This window comes from Somniosus microcephalus, chromosome 28 (assembly GCF_052327205.1).
Source record: "Somniosus microcephalus isolate GS21.2 chromosome 28, FLI_Smic_1.0, whole genome shotgun sequence".
Lineage (NCBI taxonomy): Eukaryota > Metazoa > Chordata > Chondrichthyes > Squaliformes > Somniosidae > Somniosus > Somniosus microcephalus.
In genome coordinates, this window is record NC_141014.1 from 31,088,392 (window position 1) to 31,114,116 (window position 25,725).

Below are 25,725 nucleotides of genomic sequence, written 5' to 3' on the forward strand. Positions count from 1 at the left end.
TCTAGGTTTGGATCAGCCATGATCCTATTGAATGGCGGAGCAGGCCCGAGGGGCCGTATGGCCTACTCCTGCTCCTACTTCTTATGTTCTTATAGATAGGTTAAGTGAGTCGGCAAAGATCTGGCAAATGGACTATAACGTGGGAAAATGTGAAGTTGTCCATTTTGGCAGGAAGAATAAAAAAGAAGCATATTATCTAAATGGTGAGAGATTGCAGAGCTCTGAGATGCAGAGGGATCTGGGTGTCCTAGTGCATGAATCGAAAAAGGTTACTGTGCAGGTACAGCAAGTAATTAGGAAAGCTAATAGAATGTTATCGTTTAGTGCGAGGGGAATTAATACAAAAGTAGGGAGGTTATGCTTCAGTTATACTTCTTCTTCTTAGGCAGTCCCTCGGAACCGAGGATGATTTGCTTCCACATTAAAAATGAGTTCTCAGATGACTGATGAGTCCAATGCGGGACCTACAGTCTCTGTCACAGGTGGGGAGAGCAGTACGGCGTTCCGGTCTGTTACTGTTGGGGTTGTCCATGAGGGTCCTGACGTTCCAGGTCCCGAACTTCATTTTAAAGGGTGGAAGATGCCTGTGCGTGAATTCTTTTAACGTGGGGTGGCCGTTGCACACCAGCTACCACACGGGCTTGACAGAGCAAGGTCTTGGTCCAATGGCAAGGGGATCCAAGACGATTGGAGACCAGGCTCTGCTACATCGGCCTAGCACACACACACACAAACACACTCCTACTGTCCTCCTCCCTCCTTCCCGCAGGTCCTCTCTGCCTGGGTTTCGTAGGATGCATTGTGGTCCTCCCAACCTCGCTGTTGACCCATGCTGCACCTTCCCTGGGCCCCGACCCCGCTGCTGGTCCACGCTGCGCCACTCCTGGGCCTTGACCTCGCCGCTGGGCTCGCCCTCGCTCCTGGGTCCCGGCCTCGGACATGAATGATGTTGTCTCTCACAGGATCAAATTAGCACTGATATTCTCGCGATCCCTGGTCCCGAGCTCCACTCGCGATCCACTAGTCACTAGATCACTAGTCTTAGCGAACTTAGCGAACACAGACTTAGCGAACATAGCCTAGCGATCGAAAAAGGCAGACACAGGCAGACCAGGCTGCCAAGAGAAGACAGGATATGCTCTCACTGCAGTCAGGGAGTAGTTGAGACAGAGATGCACTTCCTCACAGCCTGTGAAAAATATCAGGGCATCAGAGAGAATTTCTATCAAAAATTCTCACAAATATGCCCTGAATTCAGAAATCTGACTGACAACCAAAAACTCCCATTCCTACTGGGGGAGGAGAGAAGCTGTGTAACACTGGCGGCACACTATGTTACAGCTTGCCATGAACAGAGGGACAACCAGTAAACTAAGACAAGAGTATATATAAACAAGGCGAAAATATATTTATAAACTCAGGGATATACCTGTTTATACACTGTATGAATGGAACCGCGTTTATGTGTTCAACCATAAATGTATTTTGATGCTTTGGCAACATAAGATGTACCTTATCATGCCAATAAAGCGATTTGTATTGTATTGTAGTGGAGAAGCGTAGTCTTGACGGCGGAGAGGTCTGGGAATTTGGGAGCTAAGTTTAAGTGAAGAGCCAGTGCTCACTGAGAACAAATACAGGGCATTGGTGAGACCACATCTGGAGTACTGTGTACAGTATTGGTCTCCTTATTTAAGGAAGGATGTAAATGTGTTGGAAGCAGTTCAGAGAAGGTTTACTAGACTAATACTTGGAATGGGCGGGTTGTCTTATGAGGAAAGGTTGGACAGGCTAGGCTTGTATCCGCTGGAGTTTAGAAGATTAAGAGGTGACTTGATTGAAACATATAAGATCCTGAGGGGTCTGGACAGGGTGGATGTGGAGAGGATGTTTCCTCTTGTAGGAGAATCTAGAACTAGGGGTCACTGTTTAAAAATAAGGGGTCGCCCATTTAAGACAGAGATGAGGAGAATTTTTTTCTCACAGAGGGTCGTGAGTCTTTGGAACTCTTTTCCTCAGAGGGCGGTGGAAGCAGAGTCTTTGAATATTTTTAAGGCAGAGGTAGATAGATTCTTGGTGAGCAAGGGGGTGAAAGGTTATCGGGGGGTAGGTGGGAATGTGGAGTAATCAGATCAGCCATGATCTTATTGAATGGCGGAGCAGGCTCGAGGGGCCGAGTGGCCTACTCCTGCTCCTAATTCGTATGTATGTTCGTGTGTTTTGTTTTTGGGCACCATGGCCTTGAATTCATGTTGCGGGAATGTTAGCATCAAACGTTTTAATTGAAATTCCTTTCCCCCTGCCCCACACTCAAAGCCGTTGGCGGCTTGGCTCAGTTGGCACCACAAAGGCCATTCAGCCTCTCGAGCCTGTTCCCCCATTCGATTAGATCATGGCCGATCTGTATTTTAACTCCATGGTTCCCTCACCATTAATCTTGCCTGACAAAAATTTCTTGTCTTTTGAGTCAGAAAGGTTATGGGTTCGCGCTCCCCAACTCCAGCGACCTAATCTAGGCTGACGCTCCAGTGCGGTGCTGAGGGAGTGCTGCACCGTCGGAGGTGCCGTCTTTCAGATGAGACATTAAATTGGTTGCCTGTCTGGGATGTGGGCAACACTAGCAGGGCAGCATTTGCTACCCATCCCTGGTTGCCCCTGAGTCAACCAGAGAGTGTGAGACTGGAGTCATATGTAGGCCAGACCGGGTAAGGGTGGCGGATTGCCTTCCCTGAAAAGCATTATTGAACCAGTTCGGTTTTTGTAGTGTCAGCCCAAAAATGATCATAGGAACAGGTGGAGGCCATTCAGCCCTTCGAGCCCATTCTGCCAATCAGTTAGATCACGGCTAATCTGTATCTTAACTCCATACCTAACAGCACTGTGGGAGCACCTTCACCACACGGACTGCAGCGGTTCAAGAAGGCGGCTCACCACCACCTTCTCAAGGGCAATTAGGGATGGGCAATAAATGCTGGCCTTGCCAGCAACGCCCACATCCCATAAACGAATTTTAAAAAAATCTACCTGTCTTGGTTCCGTAACCCTTAATACTCTTCCCTAACAAAAATCTATCTAGGGAATACAAGCCTGGTCTAACCTACATAAAACACTGGTTCGGCCTCAACTGGAGTACTGTGTCCAATTCTGGGCACTGCACTTTAGGAAGGATGTGAAGTGCCTTAGAGAGGGTGCAGAAAAGATTTACGAGAATGATTCATAGAAACATAGAAGATAGGAGCAGGAGTCGGCCATTCGGCCCCTCGAGCCTGCTCTGCCATTCAATGAGATCATGGCTGATCATCCAAATTCACTACCCTGTCCCTGCCTTCTCCCCATATCCCTTGATCCCTTTAGCCTTAAGAAATATATCCAACTCTTTCTTGAATATATTTAATGAACTGGCCTCCACCGCCCTCTGTGGCAGAGAATTCCACAGGTTCACCACTCTCTGGGTGAAGAAATTCCTCCTCATTTCAGTCCTAAATGGCTTACCCCTTATCCTTAGACTATGACCCCTGGTTCTGGACTCCCCGGCCATCAGAAACATCCTTCCTGCGTCTAGTCTGTCCAGGCCTGACAGAATTTTATAGGTTTCGATGAGATCCCCTCTCAATCTTCTAAACTCCAGTAAGTATAAGCCCAATCGACACAATCTCTCCTTATACGTCATTCCTGCCATCCCAGGTAACAGCCTGGTGAATCTTCGCTGCACTCCTTCCATGGCAAGAACATCCTTCCTCAGATAAGGCGACCAAAACTGCACACAATATTCAAGGTGCGGTCTTACCAAGGTCCTGTACAACTGTAGCAAGACATCCTTGTTCCTGTACTCGAACCCTCTTGCTATGAAGGCCAACATACCATTTGCCTTCTTAACCGCCTGCTGCACCTGCATGCTTACCTTCAGCGACTGGTGCACAAGGACACCCAGGTCTCTTTGCACTTCCCCTTCTCCCAATCTATTGCCATTCAAATAATAATCTGCCTTCCTGTTTTTGCCACCAAAGTGGATAACCTCACATTTATCCACATTATAGTGCATTTGCCATGTTTCTGCCCAATCACCCAACCTGTCCAAATCACACTGGAGTTTCACGACATCCTCCTCACAGCATACCCTCCCACCCAGCTTTGTGTCGTCTGCAAATTTGGAGATATTACATCCAATTCCCTCGTCCAGATCATTAATATATATTGGATGAGGGACTTCAGTTACGTGAATAGACTGGAGAAGCTGGGGTTGTTCTCCTTAGAGCAGAGAAGGTTGAGAGGAGATTTGATAGAGGTGTTCAAAATCATGAGGGGTCTGGACAGAGTAGATAGAGAGAAACTTCCCATTGGTGGAAGGGTTGAGAACCAGAGGACACAGATTTAAGGTGATTGGCAAAAGAACCAAAGGCGACATGAGGAAAAACTTTTTTACGCAGCGAGTGGTTAGGATCTGGAATGCACTGCCTGACAGGGTGTTGGAGGCAGATTCAATCACGGCTTTCAAAAGGGAATTGGATAAGTACCTGAAGGAAAAACATTTGTAGGGCTACGGAGAAAGGGCGGGGGAGCGGGACTAGCTGAAGGGCACTTGCAGAGAGCCGGCGGGGGCTCAACGGACCGAATGGCCTTCTTCTATGCTGTAACCATTCTATGATTCTATGAACCTGTCCTCGTAATTTAACCCTTTTAGCCCTGGTATCATTCTGGTGAACCTGTGCTGTGACCCGTCCAAGGCCAATATATCCTTCCTGAGGTGCGGGGCCCAGAACTGAACTCAGTGCCCCCAGATGGGGGTCTGACTAGAGCTTTATACAACTGTAACAGAACTTCCACCCCTTTGTATTCCAGCCTCCTTGAGATAGAGGCCAGCATTCATAGAATCATAGAATCATAGAATGGTTACAGCACAGAAGGAGGCCATTCGGCCCGCCGAGCCCGTGCCGGCTCTCTGCAAGAGCACTTCAGCTAGTCCCACTCGCCCGCCCCTTCCCCATAGCCCAGCAAATTTTTTTCCTTCAGGTACTTATCCAATTCTCTTTTGAAAGCCACGATTGAATCTGCCTCCTCCACCCTTTCAGGCAGTGCATTCCAGATCCTAACCATTCGCTGCGTAAAGAAGTTTTTCCTCATGTCGCCTGCCGCCCTTGTCCTTCTAGTTGTTAGAGGTTGCGGGTTGTTAGAGGTTGCGGGTTTGGGAGGTGCTGCCGAAGAAGCCTTGGCGAGTTGCTGCAGTGCATCTTGTAGATGGTACACACTGCAGCCACGGTGCGCCGGTGGTGGAGGGAGTGAATGTTTAAGGTGGTGGATGGGGTGCCAATCAAGCGGGCTGCTTTCTCCTGGATGGTGTCGAGCTTCTTGAGTGTTGTTGCAGCTACACTCATCCAGGCAAGTGGAGAGTATTCCATCGCACTCCTGACTTGTGCCTTGTAGATGGTGGACAGGCTTTGGGGAGTCAGGAGGTGAGACACTCGCCACAGAATACCTCTGGCTCTCTTTGCCACAGTATTGAGCGCTCAAGTCCCTGAAGCGGGTCCGTGGCAACCCGTAGCTTTCTGTCTCAGAGGTGAGAGTGCTACCGGCTGAGCCAAGCGGGCACCTAATAATTGTGACTTCCTATTTCAGTTGCTGAAACCTCAGGAGCATCCCTATCAGATGAGGAAGTGCGCCACCCCATGGACAGACCTGTTCATCTGGGCAGTCCTGCAAAAGCGCAACGAGATGGCCAGCTACTTCTGGGAAATGGTGAGAGCTGGGCAGAAGAGGGTCAGGCCCACTTGGCCCAAGTTAAATATTCCTTCTCCTGCCTGCATCAACAGCTTGCATGTATATCGCACCTTTAACCCAGTAAAACATCCTGCTTCACAGGAGCGATTATCAGTCATCATTTGACACTGAGCCACATAAGGAGATATTAGGACAGTTGACCAAAAAGCCTGGTTAAAGAAGTCGGTTTTAAGGTGCGTCTTAAAGGAGGAGAGAGAGGTGGAGAGGCGGAGAGGTTTAGGGAGGAAATTCCAGAGCTTAGGGTCTCGGCAGCTGAAGGCACGGCTGCCAATGGTGGGACGAAGGAAAGTACTGATGCACAAGAGAACAGAATTGTATGAATGCAGAGATCTCAGAGAGTTGTGGGGCTGGAGGAGGTTACAGAGATAGGGAGGGGATTGAGGCCACGGAGGGATTCGAAAACAAGGATGAGAATTTTGATATCGAGGCGCTGCTTAACTGGGAGGTTACAGAGATAGGGAGGGGTGACACCAAGGAGGGATTGTGCTGAAATCAATCCTTATTACACTGCCTCCTACTCTAACTCAGTCTCTCCCAGATTCACAAAACTCTGGAAGTCCTCAGCACTATTGGTTTCCTACAGCTTGCTATAGCACCTTACCACGTCTCTCGAGATGCCCCACAGTGCTTCACATCCTTATGTGACTAACCGTAGCAGGTGTTTAGGGCCTTCTAATAAGGATGGTGTGATGAGGACTAACTGGGGAGATGGGGGGGAAAAGGAAATGCCTTTTCATTTTCTCTTTAATTTGTCTTCTCCATCCCTAGGGCGGGGAATCGGTTTCTTCTGGTCTCGTCGCCTGCCGGATTCTGAGGGAAATGGCTCGTCAGGAGCCGGAAGCAGAAGGTGCTCAAGCTTTGAAGGAAATGGGGGCAAAATTTGAGCAACTGGCACTAGGTACTGTCGAAAACGTCACCAAAGAAACAGCAGGGACAAAGATTGGGAGGGTGTTTCAAAGAAAAGAGCTCGACTGTTATTCAGAACCAAGCTTTACCGCATTACTCTATCCCCCCAAACATTCATTGACATATCCAACCAACCCTACACCCCACCCATCTACCAACTCTACCCCCCCCACCCATCTACACCCCCCCACCCATCTACCCCATCCAACCAACTCTACCCCCCCACCCATCTACCCCCCAACCAACTCTACAGCCCCACCCATCTACCCCCCCAACCAACTCTACCCCCCACCACCCATCTCCCCATCCTACCAACTCTACTCCCCACCCATCTACACCCCCAACCAACTCTACCCCCCACCCATCTACCCCCCCAACCAACTCTACCCCACCACTCATCTACAACCCCAACCAACTCTACACCCCCACCCATCTCCCCATCCTACCAACTCTACCACACTTCCATCTACCTCCCCAACCAACTCTACCCCCACCCATCTACCCCCCAACCAACTCCACACCCCACCCATCTACCCCCCAACCAACTCTACCCCCACCCATCTCCCCATCCAACCAACTCTACCCCAAACCCATCTTTTTTATTTCATTCGTGGGGTGTGGGCATCGCTGGCAAGGCCGGCATTTATTGCCCATCCCTAATTGCCCTTGAGAAGGTGGTGGTGAGCCGCTGCCTTGAACCGCTGCAGTCCGTGTGGTGAAGGTGCTCCCACAGTGCTGTTAGGGAGGGAGTTCCAGGATTTTGACCCAGCGACGATGAAGGAACGGTGATATATTTCCATGTCAGGATGGTGTGTGACCTGGAGGGGAACTTGGAGGTGGTAGTGCTCCCATGCGCCTGCTGCCCTTGTCCTTCTAGGTGGCAGAGGTCGCAGGTTTGGGAGGTGCTGTCGAATAAGCCTCTACCCACCCAATCAACTCTACCCCAGGCATCCAAATACCCACCCAACTAATTCTACTCACACACCCATCTACAAACGCACCCAATGCTATTCCACATGCAACCATCTACCCACCAAACCGAGTCTGCGTGTACCCACCCACCCTAGTCTAGTCCACATACCCATCAACCCGTCCAACCAACTCTACCCCACACACAACCGTCTGCCCACCAAGAAGAATACCACACCGACTCGATGGGCCAAATGGCCTGTTCCTGCGCTGTAACATTCTACGAATCGTGCGTCTGCCATGTGGGCTCTCTTGCGGTGATTGTCGGCGGTCTGGCTCGCGCGGTTTGGTGCCTCACTCAGACTGACACGTCCCTCTTTCTCTCGTGCCCGCAGACATTTTTAACGAGTGTTACCGGCACAGCGAGAAGCGAGCATTCCGACTGCTGGTGCGGCGATGCCCGGTGTGGGGCAGAGCCACCTGCCTACAGCTCGCCACTGAGGCCGACGCCCGGAATTTCCTCGCCCACGATGGAGTCCAGGTCAGTCGGGAATATTCGTTCCGTTCTGGGATTGTTGGAGAATCCTCAATAATTAACTGGTGACTTTAAAGGTACTAAAAGTAGGGTTTGGGAGTCAAATACAAAATGTAGACTCTGAGAGACAGAGGGGTAAGAACATAAGAACATAAGAAATAGGAGCAGGAGTCGGCCATACGGCCCCTCGAGCCTGCTCCGCCATTCAATAAGATCATGGCTGATCTTCTACCTCATCTCCACTTTCCCTCCTGATCTCCATATCCCTTGATTCCTCTAGAGTCCAAAAATCTATCGATCTCTGTCTTGAATATACTCAAAGACTCAGCCTCCACAGCCCTCTGGGGCAGAGAATTCCAAAGATTCACAAGCCTCTGAGTGAAGAAATTCCTCCTCATCTCAGTCTTAAATGGCCTAAATGGTTATTTAGTTATTCCACGCTGTCATGGTTTGGGATTTTTTTTTTTACCATTTTTCCACAGAAAGTAATTGGAAACGAGTTACATGTGAACATTTTTTTAAAGCAAAGTGCATTCGCACATTCAAAAGCACCGAAGTGATTAAAATGCTAATGAGCTAGGCATTGAAGTAGTTTCTCCAAAGACTGAAAACAATAAGCAATTCGTTAGCCTGTCTCGGTAATTGATAAACGCCTCATGCCCGTTGTGTTGGGAAGTCCTTGGCCAGAAGCACACGGCAGGGGTTGTCTGGCATAGGCCCTCCCCTCACATTGTGAGCACAGGGAGATAAAATAGGGGCAGAAGGGCGCGCTGACCGTCCGGCAAGCTTAAGTTGATAGTTATTTTAAGTCATAAAGACAACCCACTGATGTGGGAAAGCATAAGGTAAAGCAGCAGTTACTTACAGTTATACCACATGCAGGGGTTATTTACAGTTAGATAGCTGTATAGCCCACTCTCACCTCTGAATCAGAAAGTCAGGGGGAATCTCTCTTCTCTCTTCTTAGGCAGTCCCTCGGAACCGAGGATGACTTGCTTCCACACTAAAAATGAGTTCTCAGGTGACTGATGAGTCCAATGCGGGACCTACAGTCTCTGTCACAGGTGGGGCAGACGGTGGTTGAAGGGGCGGGTGGGTGGGGTGCTTGGGTTGACGTGCGCTCCTTGCGCTGCCTGCGCTTGGCTTCCGCTTGCTCCCGGCGAAGAGACACGAGGTGTTCGGCGCCTTCCCGGATGCTTCTCCTCCACTTTGTGCGGTCTTGGGCCAGGGCTTCCCAGGTGTCGGTGGGGAATGTTGCACTTTTTCAAGGAGGCTTTGAGGGTGTCCTTGAAACGTTTCCTCTGCCCACCTGGGGCTCTCTTGCCGCATTGTCGGAGGTGCCATCTTTCAGATGAGATGTTAAACCGAGGCCGTGTCTGGCTGTTTGGGTGGATGTTAAAGAGCCCACGGCATATTCGAAGAAGAGCATGACGTTCTCCTGGTGTCCAGGCCAACAAGAGTACTCCCAACCAACACCACTGAAAACAGATTCGCTGGTCATTCATCCCATTATTGTTTGTGGAATCTTACTGTGCAGGAAATGGCTGCTATGTGTGTCGAAATAACAGCGAATGCACCTCAAAACAGTTATTCATTGGTTGTGAAGCACTGTGATAAGGCACGGTATTAAGACAAGTTCTTTCTTCCTCACCAACAGGGACTGAGAGGTAGAGGCTATTTACAGAAAGGGGTGTTAATTGGGCGGTCTCGCAAAAACGGGGATAGCGATTTTCTTTAAGGTGGGACTAGGGTGTTGGGCGAACTGTCCTTTTGTCTCCGTGCTTATTCTCTGTTTTGTTCGACAGGCCCTCCTGAGTCAGATCTGGTGGGGGGAGATGGACCGAAACACTGAGATCTGGAGGATGGGGCTCGCCTTCTTCTGCCCCCCTTTCATATTCAGTAACCTCATCCAATTCAGGTAACGCCCCGCTCCTTTCCCTTGCTAGCGTTATGTTGGAGGGACGATTCTCGCCCACCCTACCCTGTCGTGCTCATCGGGAAAGCATGGGCACCACTAACTCGGAAAATGACCCCATAACGGCCTGGACTTTGGAATAACAACGGAACGTGTCGGGAACACTCAGCGGGTCAGGCAGCATCTGTGGCGCAAGAAACAGAGTTAACGGTTTCAGGTCGATGACCCTTCGTCAGAACTGGGAAAAGTTAGAGATGAGACAGGCTTTAAGCAAGTGCAGGTGCAGGGAGAGGGGGGAGGTAGGGAAAGAACCAAAGGGAAGGTCTGTGATAGGGTGGAAGGCAAGAGAGATTAAATGGCAAAATGGGATGATGGTGTAAGGTGAAAGGGATGGTTTACAATGGATTACATGGGATATACAGCACAGAAACAGGCCATTCGGCCCAACCAGTTGGCGTTTATGCTCCACTCGAGCCTCCTCCCGTCTTTCCTCATCTAACTCTATCAGCGTAACCCTCTATTCCCTTCTCCCTCATGTGCTTATCTAGCCTCCCCTTAAATGCATCGATACTATTCGCCTCAACCACTCCCTGTGGTAGCAAGTTCCACATTCTCACCACTCCCTGGGTAAAGACGTTTCTTCTGAATTCCCTGTTGGATTTCTTGGTGACTATCTTATATTGATGGCCTCTAGTTTTGCTCTTCCCCACAAGTGGAAACATTCTCTCTGTTTCCACTCTATCAAAACCTTTCATAATTTTAAAGACTTCTATTAGGTCACCCCTCAGCCTTTTTTCAAGAGAAAAGAGACCCAGCCTGTTCATCCTTTCCTGATATGTATCCCCTCGCATTTCTGGAATCATCCTTGTAAATCTTCTCTGCACCCTCTCCAGTGCCTCTGTATCCTTTTTATAATATGGTGACCAGAACTGTACGCAGTACTCCAAGTGTGGTCTAACCAAGGTTCGATACAGGTTTAGCATAACTTCCCTACTTTTCAATTCTATCCCTCTAGAAATAAACCCGAGTGCTTGGTTTGCTTTTTTTATGGCCTTGCTAACCTGTGTCGATACTTGCAGTGATTTGTGTATTTGTAATGGTCGTAGGCAAGTTAGAAAGGCAAATGGTATGTTGGCCTTCATTGCAAGAGGATTTGAGTACAGGAGCAAGGATGTCTTACTACAGTTATACAGGGCCTTGGTGAGACCACACCTGGAGTATTGTGTGCAGTTTTGGTCTCCTTACCTAAGAAAGGATATACTTACCATAGGGGGAGTGCAGCGAAGGTTCACCAGACTGATTCCTGAGATGGCAGGACTGTTGTATGAGGAGAGATTGGGTCGACTAGGCCTGTATTCACTAGAGTTTAGAAGAATGAGAGGGGATCTCATTGAAACGTATACAATTCTGACAGAGCTAGACAGACTGGATGCAGGGAGGATGTTTCCCCTGGCTGGGGGGTCTAGAACGAGGGGGTCACAGTCTCAGGATACGGGGTAGGACATTTAGGACTGAGATAAGGAGAAATTTCTTCACTCAGAGGGCGGTGAACCTGTGGAATTCTCTACCACAGAAGGCTGTGGAGGCCAAGTCACTGAATATATTTAAGACGGAGATAGATAGATTTCTAGACACAAAAGGCATTAAGGAGCATGGGGAGAGAGCGGGAATATGGTATTGAGATAGAGGATCAGCCATGATCATATTGAATGGCGGAGCAGGCTCGAAGGGCCGAATGGCCTACTCCTGCTCCTATTTTTCTATGTTTCTAAGTAAAAGAAACAAAGTTGGCTGGAATTTGCTATTGGTTGCTGTTATGATGAGCAAGCAGAAGGGGGCGCATTGATACCTCAGTGCCATGTTCGATGGCCCCCTGCCTGTGTTGAATTCACTGGGTGGCACTGCAGTTGGCCTCAGCACCCCCCCCGAGTCGGGGAGCGGAAGAATTAGCCGGTGATCCCGCGCCTGATCACTGTCCTGCTGGGAAAATGCACGCGTGTATGTGGGCATCGGGGAAAGGACAAAATCATGGCGGCCTCGCCAGTGTGTGGCCTCACAGCTGAAGAGCAACCACATGGGTGAGGTCCCGGATGGCAGCCGGTGCCCGTGGAACCGCGGCCCAGTGAGAGTCAGGAAGCACCTCTTCACACAAAGGGTAGTGAAAATCTGGAACTCTCTCACCCGAAAAAGCTGCTGAGGCAGTGGGGGGTGGGGTGGGGGGGGGGGGTCAGGGGGAGCGGGGGTCAGTCAAAGCTGAGATTGATAGATTTTTGTTAACCCAGGGTATCAAGGGTGACGGAACCAAGGCGGGTAATTGGAGTTATGATACAGATCAGCCATGAACTCATTGGATAACTGAACAGGCTCGAGGGGCTGAATGGCCTCCTCCTGCACCTACGCTCCTAGAGGGAGTCGGCTCTCTCTGAAGGGGAGAACGTCTCATTGACGCTGGTAGCTAGCAATGGCGGCCACACCCCCGTCCTTCCTGTGGAGAAACTCTCCACAACCTGTCGATGACACTTCTGTTTCACTTGCAGCAACAGAACAGACGAGCAAGAGTCAGAAAAACCTGCGTCAGAGCTGGACAGTATCGATGGGGACGTATTGCTTCAGGCATCCGAGGTCTCCCGGTTGGTAGCAGTTTCTGTATTTCATTCGTTCCCCACTTACCCTTCCCCTAACCCCTTTATATATGTTTGTTACTGGGATGTGGGCGTCGCTGGCGAGGCCGGCATTTATTGCCCATCCCTAGTTGCCCGCGAGAAGGTGGTAGTGAGCCTTCTTCTTGAACCCCTGCAGTCCGTGTGGTGAAGGTGCTCCCACAGAGCTGGGTAGGGAATTCCTAGATATTAAGGAATTCCGGTGACGATGAAGGAACGACGATATATGTCCAGGTTCAGGATGTTGTGTGAATTGGAGGGTAACTTGGAGATGTTCAACAGCAACTTGGATTTATACGGCACCTTTAACGTAGTACAGGAAACTTTCGTTTAACCGGAGATTAAAAGTCCGGAAAGCTCTGTCTACCGGCAAAATTCAGGAGCCGTTTTCTATAAGTTTTTTTTACTTCTCGTTGCTTTTTTTTCCCCAGTCAGGCTCTGCAAGGTCTGTAGCTGACTGTTTTGAAGCTGTTGCTAAGCAACAGGGTTTGTTGGTTCACACGGAGCTGAAAAGCTCTGTATGTTTTAACATTGCCGCTGGTTTATACGGCAGTTTTGATCTAACGGCACCAGCTCGGTCCCGTCAGTGCCGGATACCAGAAAGTTTCCTGTAAAACGTCCCAAGGTGCTTCACAGGAGCGATTGTCAAACAAAATTTGACACCGAGCCACATAAGGAGATATTAGATCAGAGCTTGGTCAAAGAGGTAGGTTTTAAGGAGCGTCTTAAAGGAGGAGAGAGAGAGGTGGAGAGGCGGAGAGGTTTAGGGAGGGAATTCCAGAGCTTAGGGCCCAGGTGGCTGAAGGTAGAGCCGCCACAACATTGCTGCTCTTGGCCTTCTTGGGGGTAGGGGACTCAGAGAGAGAGAGGCGCTGTCGAAGTAACCTTACTGTGTTGCTGTGGTGTGCTCTGTGGGGAATGGCCTGCTACCTTTACCAATGCTTGCTCTAAGTCCAGCTGAAGAGAGCAGGAGTGAGTGATTCCCCCGACTCCCACGATCAGTGATAGCAACATCCAGTTCTGTCACGTACTAAAATTAACGCAGGGTCGTTTTTCCAAGTCTAAGATTCAATTCAATTTCCCTTAGTTTCCCCCATTGGATGGGAAATCAACCTTTAACACAAAAGAAATACTGACCACACCCTTAGAAAGGCGTCGTACCGCACCTTATCACATTGCTCAAAGAGTTCACAAAGTGCACTGTTGTAATGTAGGAAACGCAGCAGCATATCTGCGCACAGCAAGCTCCCACAAACAGCAATGAGATGAATGGCTAGTTAATCTGGTTTTAGTGATGTTGATCGAGGGATGAATATTGGCCCCGGGACACCGGGGAGAACTCCCCCCTGCCCTTCTTCGACATAGTGTCGTGGGATCTTTTACATCCACCTGAGAGGGCAGACGGGGGGCCTCGGTTTAGTGTCTTAGCCAAACACTCCCTCAGTGTGGCATGGAGGCATCGGCCTAGATAGCGTCAAGAGTCAGCCTACAGTGGGGCTTGAACCCGTGACCTTCCGACTCAGAGGCCACTTGAGCCAGGCTGCCTTTCGGGCACCGTACCTGTCACTGAACTATTGCCTGAATATCATTGAGCCTCGACTCTAAATATGCTTCCTCTCTTTGTTCCATTCAGTGACAGCGAGGCTGATGTCAGGGCGAAAGCCAGGAATAGGCGGCCATTTTGGATGATCCGATGGAAGCAGTTCTGGGGCGCTCCTGTGACCTCGTTCCTTGGCAACGTCATTATGTATTTCGCCTTCCTGTTTCTCTTTGCCTACGTCTTAATCCTGGATTTGCCGCCACTGAGTCTGTCCAAGACGGAGCTCATTCTGTACTTCTGGGTCCTCACACTGGTCTTTGAGGAGATTCGACAGGTACGCAGGCTTCAGAACGCGGGAGAAGTCCCTTAGGCCCAAAATAGATAAGGGAGAACCAGTGGATGTGGTGTATTTGGACTTTCAGAAGGCTTTCGATAAGGTCCCGCATAAGAGATTGGCGTGCAAAGTTAAAGCACAAGGGATTGGGGGTAAGGTACTGACTTGGATAGAGAACTGGTTGGCAGACAGGAAGCAAAGAGTTGGAATAAACGTCTATTTTTCCGAGTGGCAGGCAGTGACTAGTGGGGTACCGCAGGGATCAGTGCTAGGACCCCAGCTATTCACAATATATATGAATGATCTAGACGAGGGAACTGGACGTAACATCTCCAAGTTTGCAGATGACACAAAGCTGGGTGGGCGTGTGTGCTGTGAGGAGGATGCAGAGAAACTCCAGTATGATTTGGACAAGTTGGGTGATTGGGCAGAAGCATGGCAGATGCAGTATAATGTGGACAAATGCGAGGTTATCCACTTTGGTGGCAAAAACAGGAAGACAGATTATTATCTGAACGGCAATAGATTGGGAAAAGGGGAAGTGCAACGAGACCTGGGTGTCCTTGTGCACCAGTCGCTGAAGGTAAGCATGCAGGTGCAGCAGGCGGTTAAGAAGGCAAATGGTACGTTGGCCTTCATAGCGAGAGGATTCGAGTACAGGAGCAAGGATATCTTGCTGCAGTTGTGCAGGGCCTTGGTGAGACCGCACCTTGAGTATTGTGTGCAGTTTTGATCGTCTTATCTGAGGAAGGATGTTCTTGCCATGGAGGGAGTGCAGCGAAGATTCACCAGACTTATACCTGGGATGGCAGGAATGACATATGAAGAGAGATTGGGTCAATTAGGCTTATATTCACTAAAGTTTAGAAGAATGAGAGGGGATCTCATTGAAACTTATAAAATTCTAACAGGACTAGACAGACTAGATGCAGGAAGGATGTTCCCGATGGCGGGGGAGTCCAGAACCAGGGGTCACAGTCTAAGGATAAGGGGTAAGCCATTTAGGACTGAGATGAGGAGGAATTTCTTCACCCAGAGAGTGGTGGACCTGTGGAATTCTCTACCACAGAAGACAGTTGAGGCCAATTCATTAAATATATTCAAGAAGGAGTTGGATATATTTCTTAAGGCTAAAGGGATCAAGGGATATGGGGAGAAAGCAGGGACAGGGTACTGAATTTGGATGATCAGCCATGATCGCATTGAATGGTGGAGCAGGCTCGAGGGGCCGAATGGTCTACTCCTGCTCCTGTCTTCTATGTTTCTATGTAAAATGAGTCCCACTCCCTTTTTTTAACAAAGGCCTTTCTTTTTGAATTCTGTTCACATCGAGGTGAGGGATGTTAACATTGAGAAAGGGAACACTTTCTGTTTCAGGTACAGATGCTCCCTTGACTTCCCCACCATATGCCTCAGTTTCAATCACAGCAGCGTGACATTCGGCTGGATTTTCTCAATGAGGGCGCGTTGGGGGCGGGACTGCTGGTTGTCGGGTGTCAGTCCCGCTCCCAACGACGTCCGGCCAACCCACGCTATTTTCCCTCGATTGACCTTGTTAAGCCCGCCCTGCGGGCTTAGCCGGCCAATTAAGGGAAAGCCGGTGGCAGAGGACGTCAGCGTATGACTTTTCATCTGTCAAAACTTTTTGACAGATGAATTGTCAGCATTTGACAGCTTTGAGAAGCTGTGAAACACTGACAATCTCTGTTCTAAGGTGAGCCCTTGTACTGAAGACTCACCAAGACCTCTCTTGTCAGCAGAAATCAGATGGCTGCTGCATCTGAGAATACAGCAGCCATTCTGTCATCTCTGCCGTTGAGATGAGGCACCTCTGGATCCCCAAGGGTTGAAGCCTGCAGGAAGAAGCAAAGGTAAGGAAACTTTTTCTAACACTGTGCACTTACCTCTCCACACTTGCACCCATCACTCACCTCTACAACGGACATTTCGACCCCTCTCACCCCCGCAGACCCACTGCTCGCCTCGCTGACCCTGGCGAGGTTCGCAGCCATCGGGAAGCCCGCACTTGCAGGGGTAAAATGGGGATAAGCCTCTTAACTGCCTGTTAACAGGCAGTTAATTGGCTGTAATCCGCTTCCCACCTCGAGGAGACGGGTCCCAGCGCGACTCGGGGACCCGCCTCCCGGGGAGACGGCACGGGAGGCGAGTTGGGAGCAGGGTCGGTACCCGCTCCCAGTTTCTGCCATTTTCCCGGCAGCCCCGCCTCCATACCCGCCTCCCCAGGGCTGGGAAAATTCCCCCCGCGTCTCTTGCCTCCTTTAAGATGCTTCTTGACCAAGCTTTTCGTCACCTGTTCTAATATCTCCTTCGTGGCTCGGTGTCAATATTTGTCCGATTCAGCTCCTGTGAAGCGCCGTGGGCCGTTTTGCTACGTTAAAGGCGCTATGTAAATGCAATTTGCTGTTGTTGCCCCTAATTCATTGAGACATCCCGAGAGTAAACAGTGATGGGGAGCAGTAATGGCGCACACGGCTCTCAAACCGCCAAAACCCAGCTCATCTCCAAGTTCTACAGAAAACCCCACTTCCCTCCACAGCCGCTGCTCCAAATGCCACCCTTTCAGCTCCCTGGGGACCGAGAGCTGTGATGCAGGGCCCTCAGTTGGATGAGCCCTGGGCACCAACAGAGAATCCTGTGGCCTCAGCATCTTGTGGGATCAACCAAACTGACCGCGGCCAGCTCCCTTGCCCGATGCAAACCACATCTCCTCTTGGCTGACACGGTGGCAGTGGAGGTTTCAGGCCAGGAACCAGCTTGTCACGATAGCAAAATACTGCGGATGCTGGAAATCCGAAATAACAACAGAAAATGCTGGAAAAACTCAGCAGGCCAGGCAACATCCGTGGAGAGAGAAACAGAGTTAACGTCTCGGGTCAAAACCCTTCGTCAGGACTGAGAGAAAACACAGGTAATGAAACAGATTAAAAGGCCAGTTTGGGGGCTGGGAAATGGGGATGAAAGAACAAAAGAGAAGTGAAGAGACCTTAAGAGGTATTCAAAACCAGACGAGATGGTGGTAGGACTAGTGGAGACAAAAGACGGCTCTAGATTAGGTGTGAAATGCGCTGGGAGAATGGGAGACAGCTGCCATGTGGGAGAGAGAAAAAGGGGGAAGGGCCAAAACAAAGGAGTAGATAAAAAATATATTAAAATGTAATAGGGGCTGAGGTTATGATCTGAAATTGTTGAACTCGATACAGGAAACTTTCGATTTACCGACACCTAAATAACCGGAAATCTCGGTTAACCGGCAAAATTCAGGAGTAGGTTCAGGTAACTTTTATTACTTGCCTTCCTCCATGTGTTGCTGTGCAAGGGTGTGGCTGCAGCTGTTGCTAAGCTACAGAGACGCTGGCAACTTTTGCCCATTGTTCTGAACCTGTTGCTAAGCAACAGGGTTTGTTGCTTTATACGGAGCTCTCAGCTCTCCGTATCTTTTACTATAGCGCTCGGTGATCCGGAATTTTTGATGAACCGGCACCACATCGGTCCCGTCAGTGCCGGATAAAAAAAAAGTTTCCTGTATTGAGTCCGGAAGGCTGTAAAGTGCCTAATCGGAAGATGAGGTGCTGTTCCTCGAGCTTACGCTGGGCTTCCGTGGAACAATGCAACAGCCCGAGGACGGTGAGGTCTGAGTGGGAATGGAGCGGTGAATTAAAGTGACAGGCGGCCGGAAGCTCGGAGTCATCCTTACGGACTGAACGGAGGTTGTTCCACAAAGCGGTCACCCAACCAGCTTGTCACCCCTGACAGAAGAGGAACAGAGGGACTGAGAGACCTGTGAGGGCCTGCAGAAAGCAGGAGAGAAAGGGCCAATTAGCTGCTCCTAATATAATGAATTTGGATAGAGCTAATCCAGTTCCTAATGGGGATAGGCACGGAACGCAAAACTGACCCTAACTTGGCCCTAGTTGGCAGTAAATTGGCCGTCTCTCTCAGAGGGCCCACCGGATGGTTTTGTGTGGAAACTGGATTGTCTTCACCCAAATTCATTTCAGGCAGGATCCCCACTGATTCCCCCCCCACCCCCCAACAAATATTGACACCACATAAAGAGATATTAGAACATGTTGAGCAAAACCTTGGTCTAAGAGGTAGGTTTTAAGGAGCGTCTTAAAGGAGGAGAGAGGCGGATAGGTTTAGGGAGGGAATTCCAGGGCTTCGGGCCAAGGCGGCTGAAGGCACGGCCGCCAATGGGTGGAGCGATGAAAATCGGGGATGCGCGGCAGGCCAGAATTGGAGGAACGCAGAGATCTCGGAGGGTTGTGGGGCTAAAGGAAGTTCCAGAGATAGGGAGGGGGCGAGGCCAAGGAGGGATTTGAGCACAAGGCTGAGAATTTTACAATCAAGACATGACGGAGAGGTATGATGAGGCAAGACTGGGTGAGGTGGAATAAAAGGGCAAGCTCGAGAGTGTGAATGGCCCTTTCTCGTCCTTTACTCTCTCTGAACTTTACATGTTGTCGGAGCGCTATCATTGAACATAGTGCAATGTCGCCATCTGCTGGCTAAAGACAAGAACAAATTTATTAAAACAGAAAGACTTGCATTTCTATAGCGCCTTTCACGACCTCAGGACGTCCCAAAGCGCTATACAGCCAATGAAGTACTTTTTGAAGTATCGTCACTGTTGCAATGTAGGAAACGGCCAACTTGTGCACAGCAAGCTCCCAGAAAAATTAAATTAAAACAAGTGCAACGGTTCGACGCGCCGAGCAGCTCCAGTAACAGAAAAGCCAGGGTAACGTTTCGGGGCACAGCCCTTACATCAGAACTCAAAACATCAAAACGCTTACAGATGCTGACAGACCTTCTTTTGTGTTTCCAGCATTCACTGTTTTCGTTAAAGGAAATCTTCTTCTTAGGCAGTCCCTCGGAACCGAGGATGACTTGCTTCCACACTAGAAATGAGTTCTCAGGTGGCTGATGAGTCCAATGCGGGACCTACAGTCTCTGTCACAGGTGGGGCAGATGGTGGTTGAAGGGGCGGGTGGGTGGGGTGCTTGGGTTGACGTGCGCTCCTTGCGCTTGGCTTCCGCTTGCTCCCGGCGAAGAGACTCGAGGTGTTCGGCGCCTTCCCCGGATGCTTCTCCTCCACTTTGTGCGGTCTCGGGCCAGGGATTCCCAGGTGTCGGTGGGGATGTTGCACTTTTTCAAGGAGGCTTTGAGGGGTGTCCTTGAAGCGTTTCTGTTAAGTCCGTGAATGATTGAGACACGGACTAGCAGGAGAGAAAACAAACTGATCTTTACTGGTGAAAGGCATAAACGAAACTAAACAACAGAGGCTCTCTAGCGCCTTTTATACAGGGGTGGTCACTGCCGGTACTGCAGTCTGAGACCAGTTATTCTCTTAAAGGTACATACACAACAGTTTCCTCTGCCCACCTGGGGCTCTCTTGCCATGTCGGAGCTCCGAGTAGAGCGCTTGGGTTGGGAGTCTCGTATCGGGCATGCGGATGATGCTGCATTAGCGTAATAAAACATCCCGAGGTGCTACATGTACGGCACAGATGGACAGAGGGGTTAGGGCAATGTGAGCATGAGTGGATCATCTGTTTTTTAGTGATGTTGGTTGGGGGGTAAATATTGGCCCCAGGACACCGGGGAGAACTCCCCGGCTCTTCTTCTTTGAAATAGTGGCCATGGGATCTTTTACGTCCACCTGAGAGGGCAGACGGGGCCTCGGTTTACCAAAAGATGGCACCTCCGACAGTGCGGCACCTCCAACAGTACTGCACTGGGAGTGTCAGCCTAAGATTTTACGCTCAAACATAGAAACATAGAAACATAGAAGATAGGAGCAGGAGTAGGCCATTCGGCCCCTCGAGCCTGCTCCGCCATTTAATGAGATCATGGCTGATCATCCAAATTCAGTACCCTGTCCCTGCTTTCTCCTCATACCCCTTGATCCCTTTAGCCTTAAGAAATATATCCAACTCCTTCTTGAATATATTTAATGAATTGGCCTCAACTGTCTTCTGTGGCAGAGAGTTCCACAGGTCTCTGGAGTGGGAACTTGAACCCACAACCTTCTGAGGCGGAGGTGAGAGCGCTACCCACTGAGCCACGGCTGACACCATGAGGTTGGAAATAGCTGCCTCGTGAGGGTGTGGGTCTTATCGAGGGATATGGGGATCGGGCGGGGAAAGTGGGGTTGAGATAGAAGAGCAGCCATGATCTTATTGAATGGCGGAGCAGGCTCGAGGGGCCAAATGGCCAACTCCTGCTCCTATCTCTTCTGTTCTTATGTTCTTCCAAATATAGCAGCTGACAGTGGGTTATTCCACCAGGGGAAGCATCACAACTCGGCCTGATCCTGTCCGCACATCTGCAACATTCCAGCAGGGGGCGCTGTACAGTGACCGTTAGGATAATCCTGATCCTTTTAATCTTCTTCTTAGGCAGTCCCTCGGAACTGAGGATGACTTGCTTCCACATTAAAAATGAGTTCTCAGGTGACTGATGAGTCCAATGCGGGACCTACAGTCTCTGTCACAGGTGGGGCAGACGGTGGTTGAAGGGGCGGGTGGGTGGGGTGCTTGGGTTGACGTGCGCTCCTTGCGCTGCCTGCGCTTGGCTTCCGCTTGCTCCCGGCGAAGAGACTCGAGGTGTTCGGCGCCTTCCCCGGATGCTTCTCCTCCACTTTGTGCGGTCTTGGGCCAGGGATTCCCAGGTGTCGACGGGGATGTTGCACTTTTTCAAGGAGGCTTTGAGGGTGTCCTTGAAGTGTTTCCTCTGCCCACCTGGGGCTCTCTTGCCGTGTCGGAGCTCCGAGAAGAGCGCTTGTTTTGGGAGTCTCGTATCGGGCATGCGGACGATGTGACCCGTCCATCGGAGCTGATTGAGCGTTAACACACTCGTGAAAGCTAGAGACAGTAATACGTCTGACAGTTTACTTCATTTTATTGTTTGTTTCAAAACATTCATGTTAAGGCTACAATACGCACAGCCCTGGGCCTGGAAACTCACGCGTAAAGAACTCCCCGGGAATCCTGGCTCCTGCTGACACTGGCTGTGGAGCTACCGGTCACTTTAATTCCCCGCTCCACTCCCAGTCCGAGCTCTCCGTCCTCGGCCTCTTGCACGGTTTCCTTTGTGACGCGGACCCCTCTTGTCTCTTCCTAGACCTTCTTTGTCAGCATGAATATCTCGGTGAGGAAGAAGGTGAAGCTGTATTTTCAGGACATGTGGAACAAGTGCGACATGCTGGCCATCCTCCTGTTCATCGTCGGGGTCATCGGCAGGTCGGTGGTCATTTTGTTTGTCGGAGAGGCGATTGCGGGGGGGGTGGTGGGGTCCTGTAATGAAACCTCCGGGAATATCTCTAATCAGAGTTGGCAGCCCTATTTATAGTCTGGGTGGCCACCCTACCGATGGACCAAATGCAGATTGGGCGACCGCTTTGCAGAGCACCGCCGTTCGGTCCGTAAGGGTGACCCCGAGCTTCAAAGGCTACAATACGCACAGCCCTACGCCTGGAAACTCACACGGAAAGAACTCCCCGGGAATCCTGGCTCCTGCTGACACTGGCTGTGGAGCTTCCGGTCGCCTGTCACTTTAATTCTCCGCTTCACTCTCTGATCTCTCTGTCCTCGGCCTCTTACACTGTTCCAATGAAGCTCAACGTAAGCTCGAGGAACAGCACCTCATCTTTCGATTAGGCACTTTACAGCCTTCCGGACTCAACATTGAGTTCAACAATTTCAGATCATAACCTCGGCCCCCATTTTTTCACATGGCAGCTGTTGATGATCCTGCCATTCCCATTTACACCTCCTCTAGACTCACCTTTTGTTTCTTAACTTGTCCCATTACCATCTCCTTTTGCCTCGCACCATCATCCCTTTTGTCCTTTAATCTCTCTTGCCTTCCAGCCTATCACAGACCTTCCCTTTTGTTCTTTCCTCCCCTCCCCCCTTTCCCTGCCCCCACACTTGCTTAAAAACCTGTTCCATCTCCAACTTTTTCCTGTTCTGACAAAGTGTCATCGACCTGAAACATTGACTCTGTTTCTCTCTCCACAGATGCTGCCCGACCTGCTGAGTGTTCCCAGCGTTTTCTGTTTTTATTTCAGATTTCCAGCATCCGCAGTATTTTGCTTTTGTACAGTCTGGGTGGTGTTTGACATGTCGAGGAAATGCGCACTTGCCCTCTCTCAACCATCTTATTGGTGCTGCGACTTACAACGCTACTGTAAGCTCAGTGCTGTCTCACTTCACGATGAAATACGCCCAACCATTGGCATCCCTACTCCCTACTTTTGTGTGGCCAATTACAGGCCTGTGTTCTTCCTCTCGGCTCCGAGCCCGTGCTGTGGAGAAACCATTGGCCGATTTTAACCCTACTCGCTTGGCAGAAACCTGGCGGGTGGGCAGTTAAAATCACCCCTGGCTCTTACCTGTCCGAAAGCCGCCATGATCGCAACATCTGCAATTTTAACCTGCGCTCCTGAGCAGGCGGTAAGGACAGGCGCCCGGAGCCAACGGGGTCCTTCTTTACATATGCATGTTGCGGCCCGATGACATCATTGAGACCTGACTGTAATTTTAACTCAGGCCTGAGCAGGGATTCCACCTGGAGTTAAAATTGGGACCTTGCTTCCTTTTTAGCCATTTATCTCCCCCTTTTTCCCCCCTTCTCCTCTGACCCTAAGGTGGACGTTCCTTTCTGGGGTATGTTTCCACTGCTGCTGTCCAAACTCTGGTACCTCGGCTGCCAGTGGGCTATTCCACCACGGGGAGCATCACAAATCAGTCCGCTCCTGTCCGCACAGCTGCAGCATTCCAGCAGGGGGCGCTGTACAGTGACTTTTCGGTTAATCCTGATCCTTTTAATAACAGGCGCCTGAAAGCTAGAGACAGTTAATATGTCCGACAATTAACTTCATTTATTATTGTGTCAAAACATTTATCTTAAGGCTGCGTACAGCGCAGAACACACAGCCCTACGTCTGGAAACTCACGCGTAAAGAACTCCCCGGGAATGGTGAGTGGTTGCCTGTCCAGGCCGTTCACGGCGCCTCTCCTTGACGGGAGCTAAAGTTCCTAACCAAGTGAAGCTTGAGGTCATACAAAACTCTGCTGCCCGTGTCCTAACTCGCACCAAGTCCCGTTCACCCATCTCCTCTGTGCTCGCTGACCTACATTGGCTCCCAGTTAAGCAACACCTCGATTTGAAAATACTCATCCTTGTTTTCAAATCCCTGCATGGCCTCGCCCAATCGCTATCTCTGCAACCACCTCCAGCCCTATAATCCTCCTAGACCTCTGCGTTCCACCTATTCTAGCTCTCTGAGTTTAATCGCTCTACCATTGGCGGCCGTGCCTTCGGCTGCCTGGGTCCTAAGCTCTGGAATTCCCTCCCTAAACCTCTCCGCCTCTCCACTTCTCTCTTCTCCTTTAAGACGCTCCTTAAAACCTACCGCTTCGACCAAGCTTTTGTTCATCTGCCCGAACATCTTGCATCTCTCGTTGTCAAATTTGTTTTTTTGAAGTACTTTGGAACGTTTTACTATATTAAAGGTGCTATATAAGTATAATTTGTTGTTGTTGTTATATCTCTCTTTTATACCATTTTAAAAAGAAGCATTCATCATTTAATTCTTACCAAGTTTTAACTTTAATAGGTATTTTATGACCCATAGGTTGTCGGACAGATTGCTGAACACACTCAACCATAAGGGCCTCATTCTTCTCAACATCCTGTTCCGTTGTCTAAAGTTCCATCCCTCTTCAATCTTCTCCTGGTGCTATTGTGACCAAAAGATTTACGGTTTAATCCAATTCTGATCTTCTCATGTGGATTAAAAAAATAAGGAAGACTTGCATTTCTATAGCGCCTTTCACAACCACCAGACGTGCCAAAGCGCTTTCCAGCCAATGAAGTACTTTTTGAAGTGCAGTCATTGTTGTAATGTAGGAAACGCGGCAGCCAATTTGTGCACAGCAAGCTCCCACAAACAGCAATGTGATAATGACCAGATAATCTGTTTTAGTGATGTTGATTGAGGGATAAATATTGTCCGGGACACCGGGGAGAACTCCCCTGCTCTTCCAATAGTGCCATGGAATCTTTTACATCCACCTGAGAGAGCAGGCGGGGCCTCGGTTTAACGTCTCATCTGAAAGACGGCACCTCCGACAGTGCAGCACTCCCTCAGCACTGCACTGGAGTGTCAGCCTGGATTTGACCTGAGCCCACAACCTTCTGACCCAGAGGCGAGAGTGCTACCCAGTGAGCCAGGGCTGATCGCCTGCTCTGTCTTTGTCCTAAATTAAACACATTCTTACAGTGATTGAAGTACTGAGAGCTTGGTTTGAGTATAAAACAAGGCTTTAATTAACTGTTTCAAAACCATGAGATTTCTAGTTACATCACTAGTTCCTGGTTACAGAAACATCCTGAGCAAGCTGGGCCCAGGCCCGAGTATTTATACTCATTGGACAGCGCCACCAGCTGGCCGCCCAGTGTTACTTCATGAGTCATGATAAGATTCCTGACAGTGATCATGAGTGGGAGCTTCAGTATTCCCCCCGCCACCACCCTCAGCCCAGCCCAGGGTCCAATGGCTGGGCCATTATTGCAATTCCAGCTAAGATCAGCTAACTCAGTACAAGCCAGGGAGTGAACCTGGGGATCTCCGGTGGTCTCCACGGCTCATGCAGCCTCCCACTAGGCCAACGGGGGAGCTTGGACAGATAGCCAGTGACAGATTCCGTTCTGGATTTCGCCTCTTTCTTTTTGCAGGATGTTCAGCACATGGTACGAGATGGGGAGGGTGGTGCTCTGCCTCGACTACATGGTGTTCTCCTTTCGGCTCATTCACATCTTTGCCGTCAGCAAACAGCTCGGCCCAAAGATCATCATTGTCGGGAAGATGGTGAGTGAGGGGTGTGGGGTATATCAGAGTGTTGCAGTGAGGGGTGTGGGGTATATCAGAGTGTTACAGTGAGGGGTGTGGGGTATATCAGAGTGTTGCAGTGAGGGGTGTGGGGTATATCAGAGTGTTACAGTGAGGGGTGTGGGGTATATCAGAGTGTTACAGTGAGGGGTGTGGGGTATATCAGAGTGTTACAGTGAGGGGTGTGGGGTATATCGGAGTGTTACAGTGAGGGGTGTGGGGTATATCAG

At 50.0% G+C, this 25,725-nt stretch overlaps 1 protein-coding gene across 1 annotated transcript in view; it reads left to right on the top strand.

The window, feature by feature from the left end:
* Window positions 1-25,725, top strand: part of trpm4a (transient receptor potential cation channel, subfamily M, member 4a) — a 92,752-nt gene that overhangs the window by 42,916 nt on the left and 24,111 nt on the right. Inside the window, exons 12-19 of the mRNA XM_085969693.1 lie at window positions 5,614-5,733; window positions 6,544-6,673; window positions 7,986-8,131; window positions 9,931-10,043; window positions 12,578-12,670; window positions 14,334-14,574; window positions 21,721-21,839; window positions 25,342-25,474. Of these exons, the coding sequence (XP_085825819.1) occupies window positions 5,614-5,733; window positions 6,544-6,673; window positions 7,986-8,131; window positions 9,931-10,043; window positions 12,578-12,670; window positions 14,334-14,574; window positions 21,721-21,839; window positions 25,342-25,474 (1,095 nt within the window). The remainder of the gene's footprint in view (window positions 1-5,613; window positions 5,734-6,543; window positions 6,674-7,985; window positions 8,132-9,930; window positions 10,044-12,577; window positions 12,671-14,333; window positions 14,575-21,720; window positions 21,840-25,341; window positions 25,475-25,725) is intronic.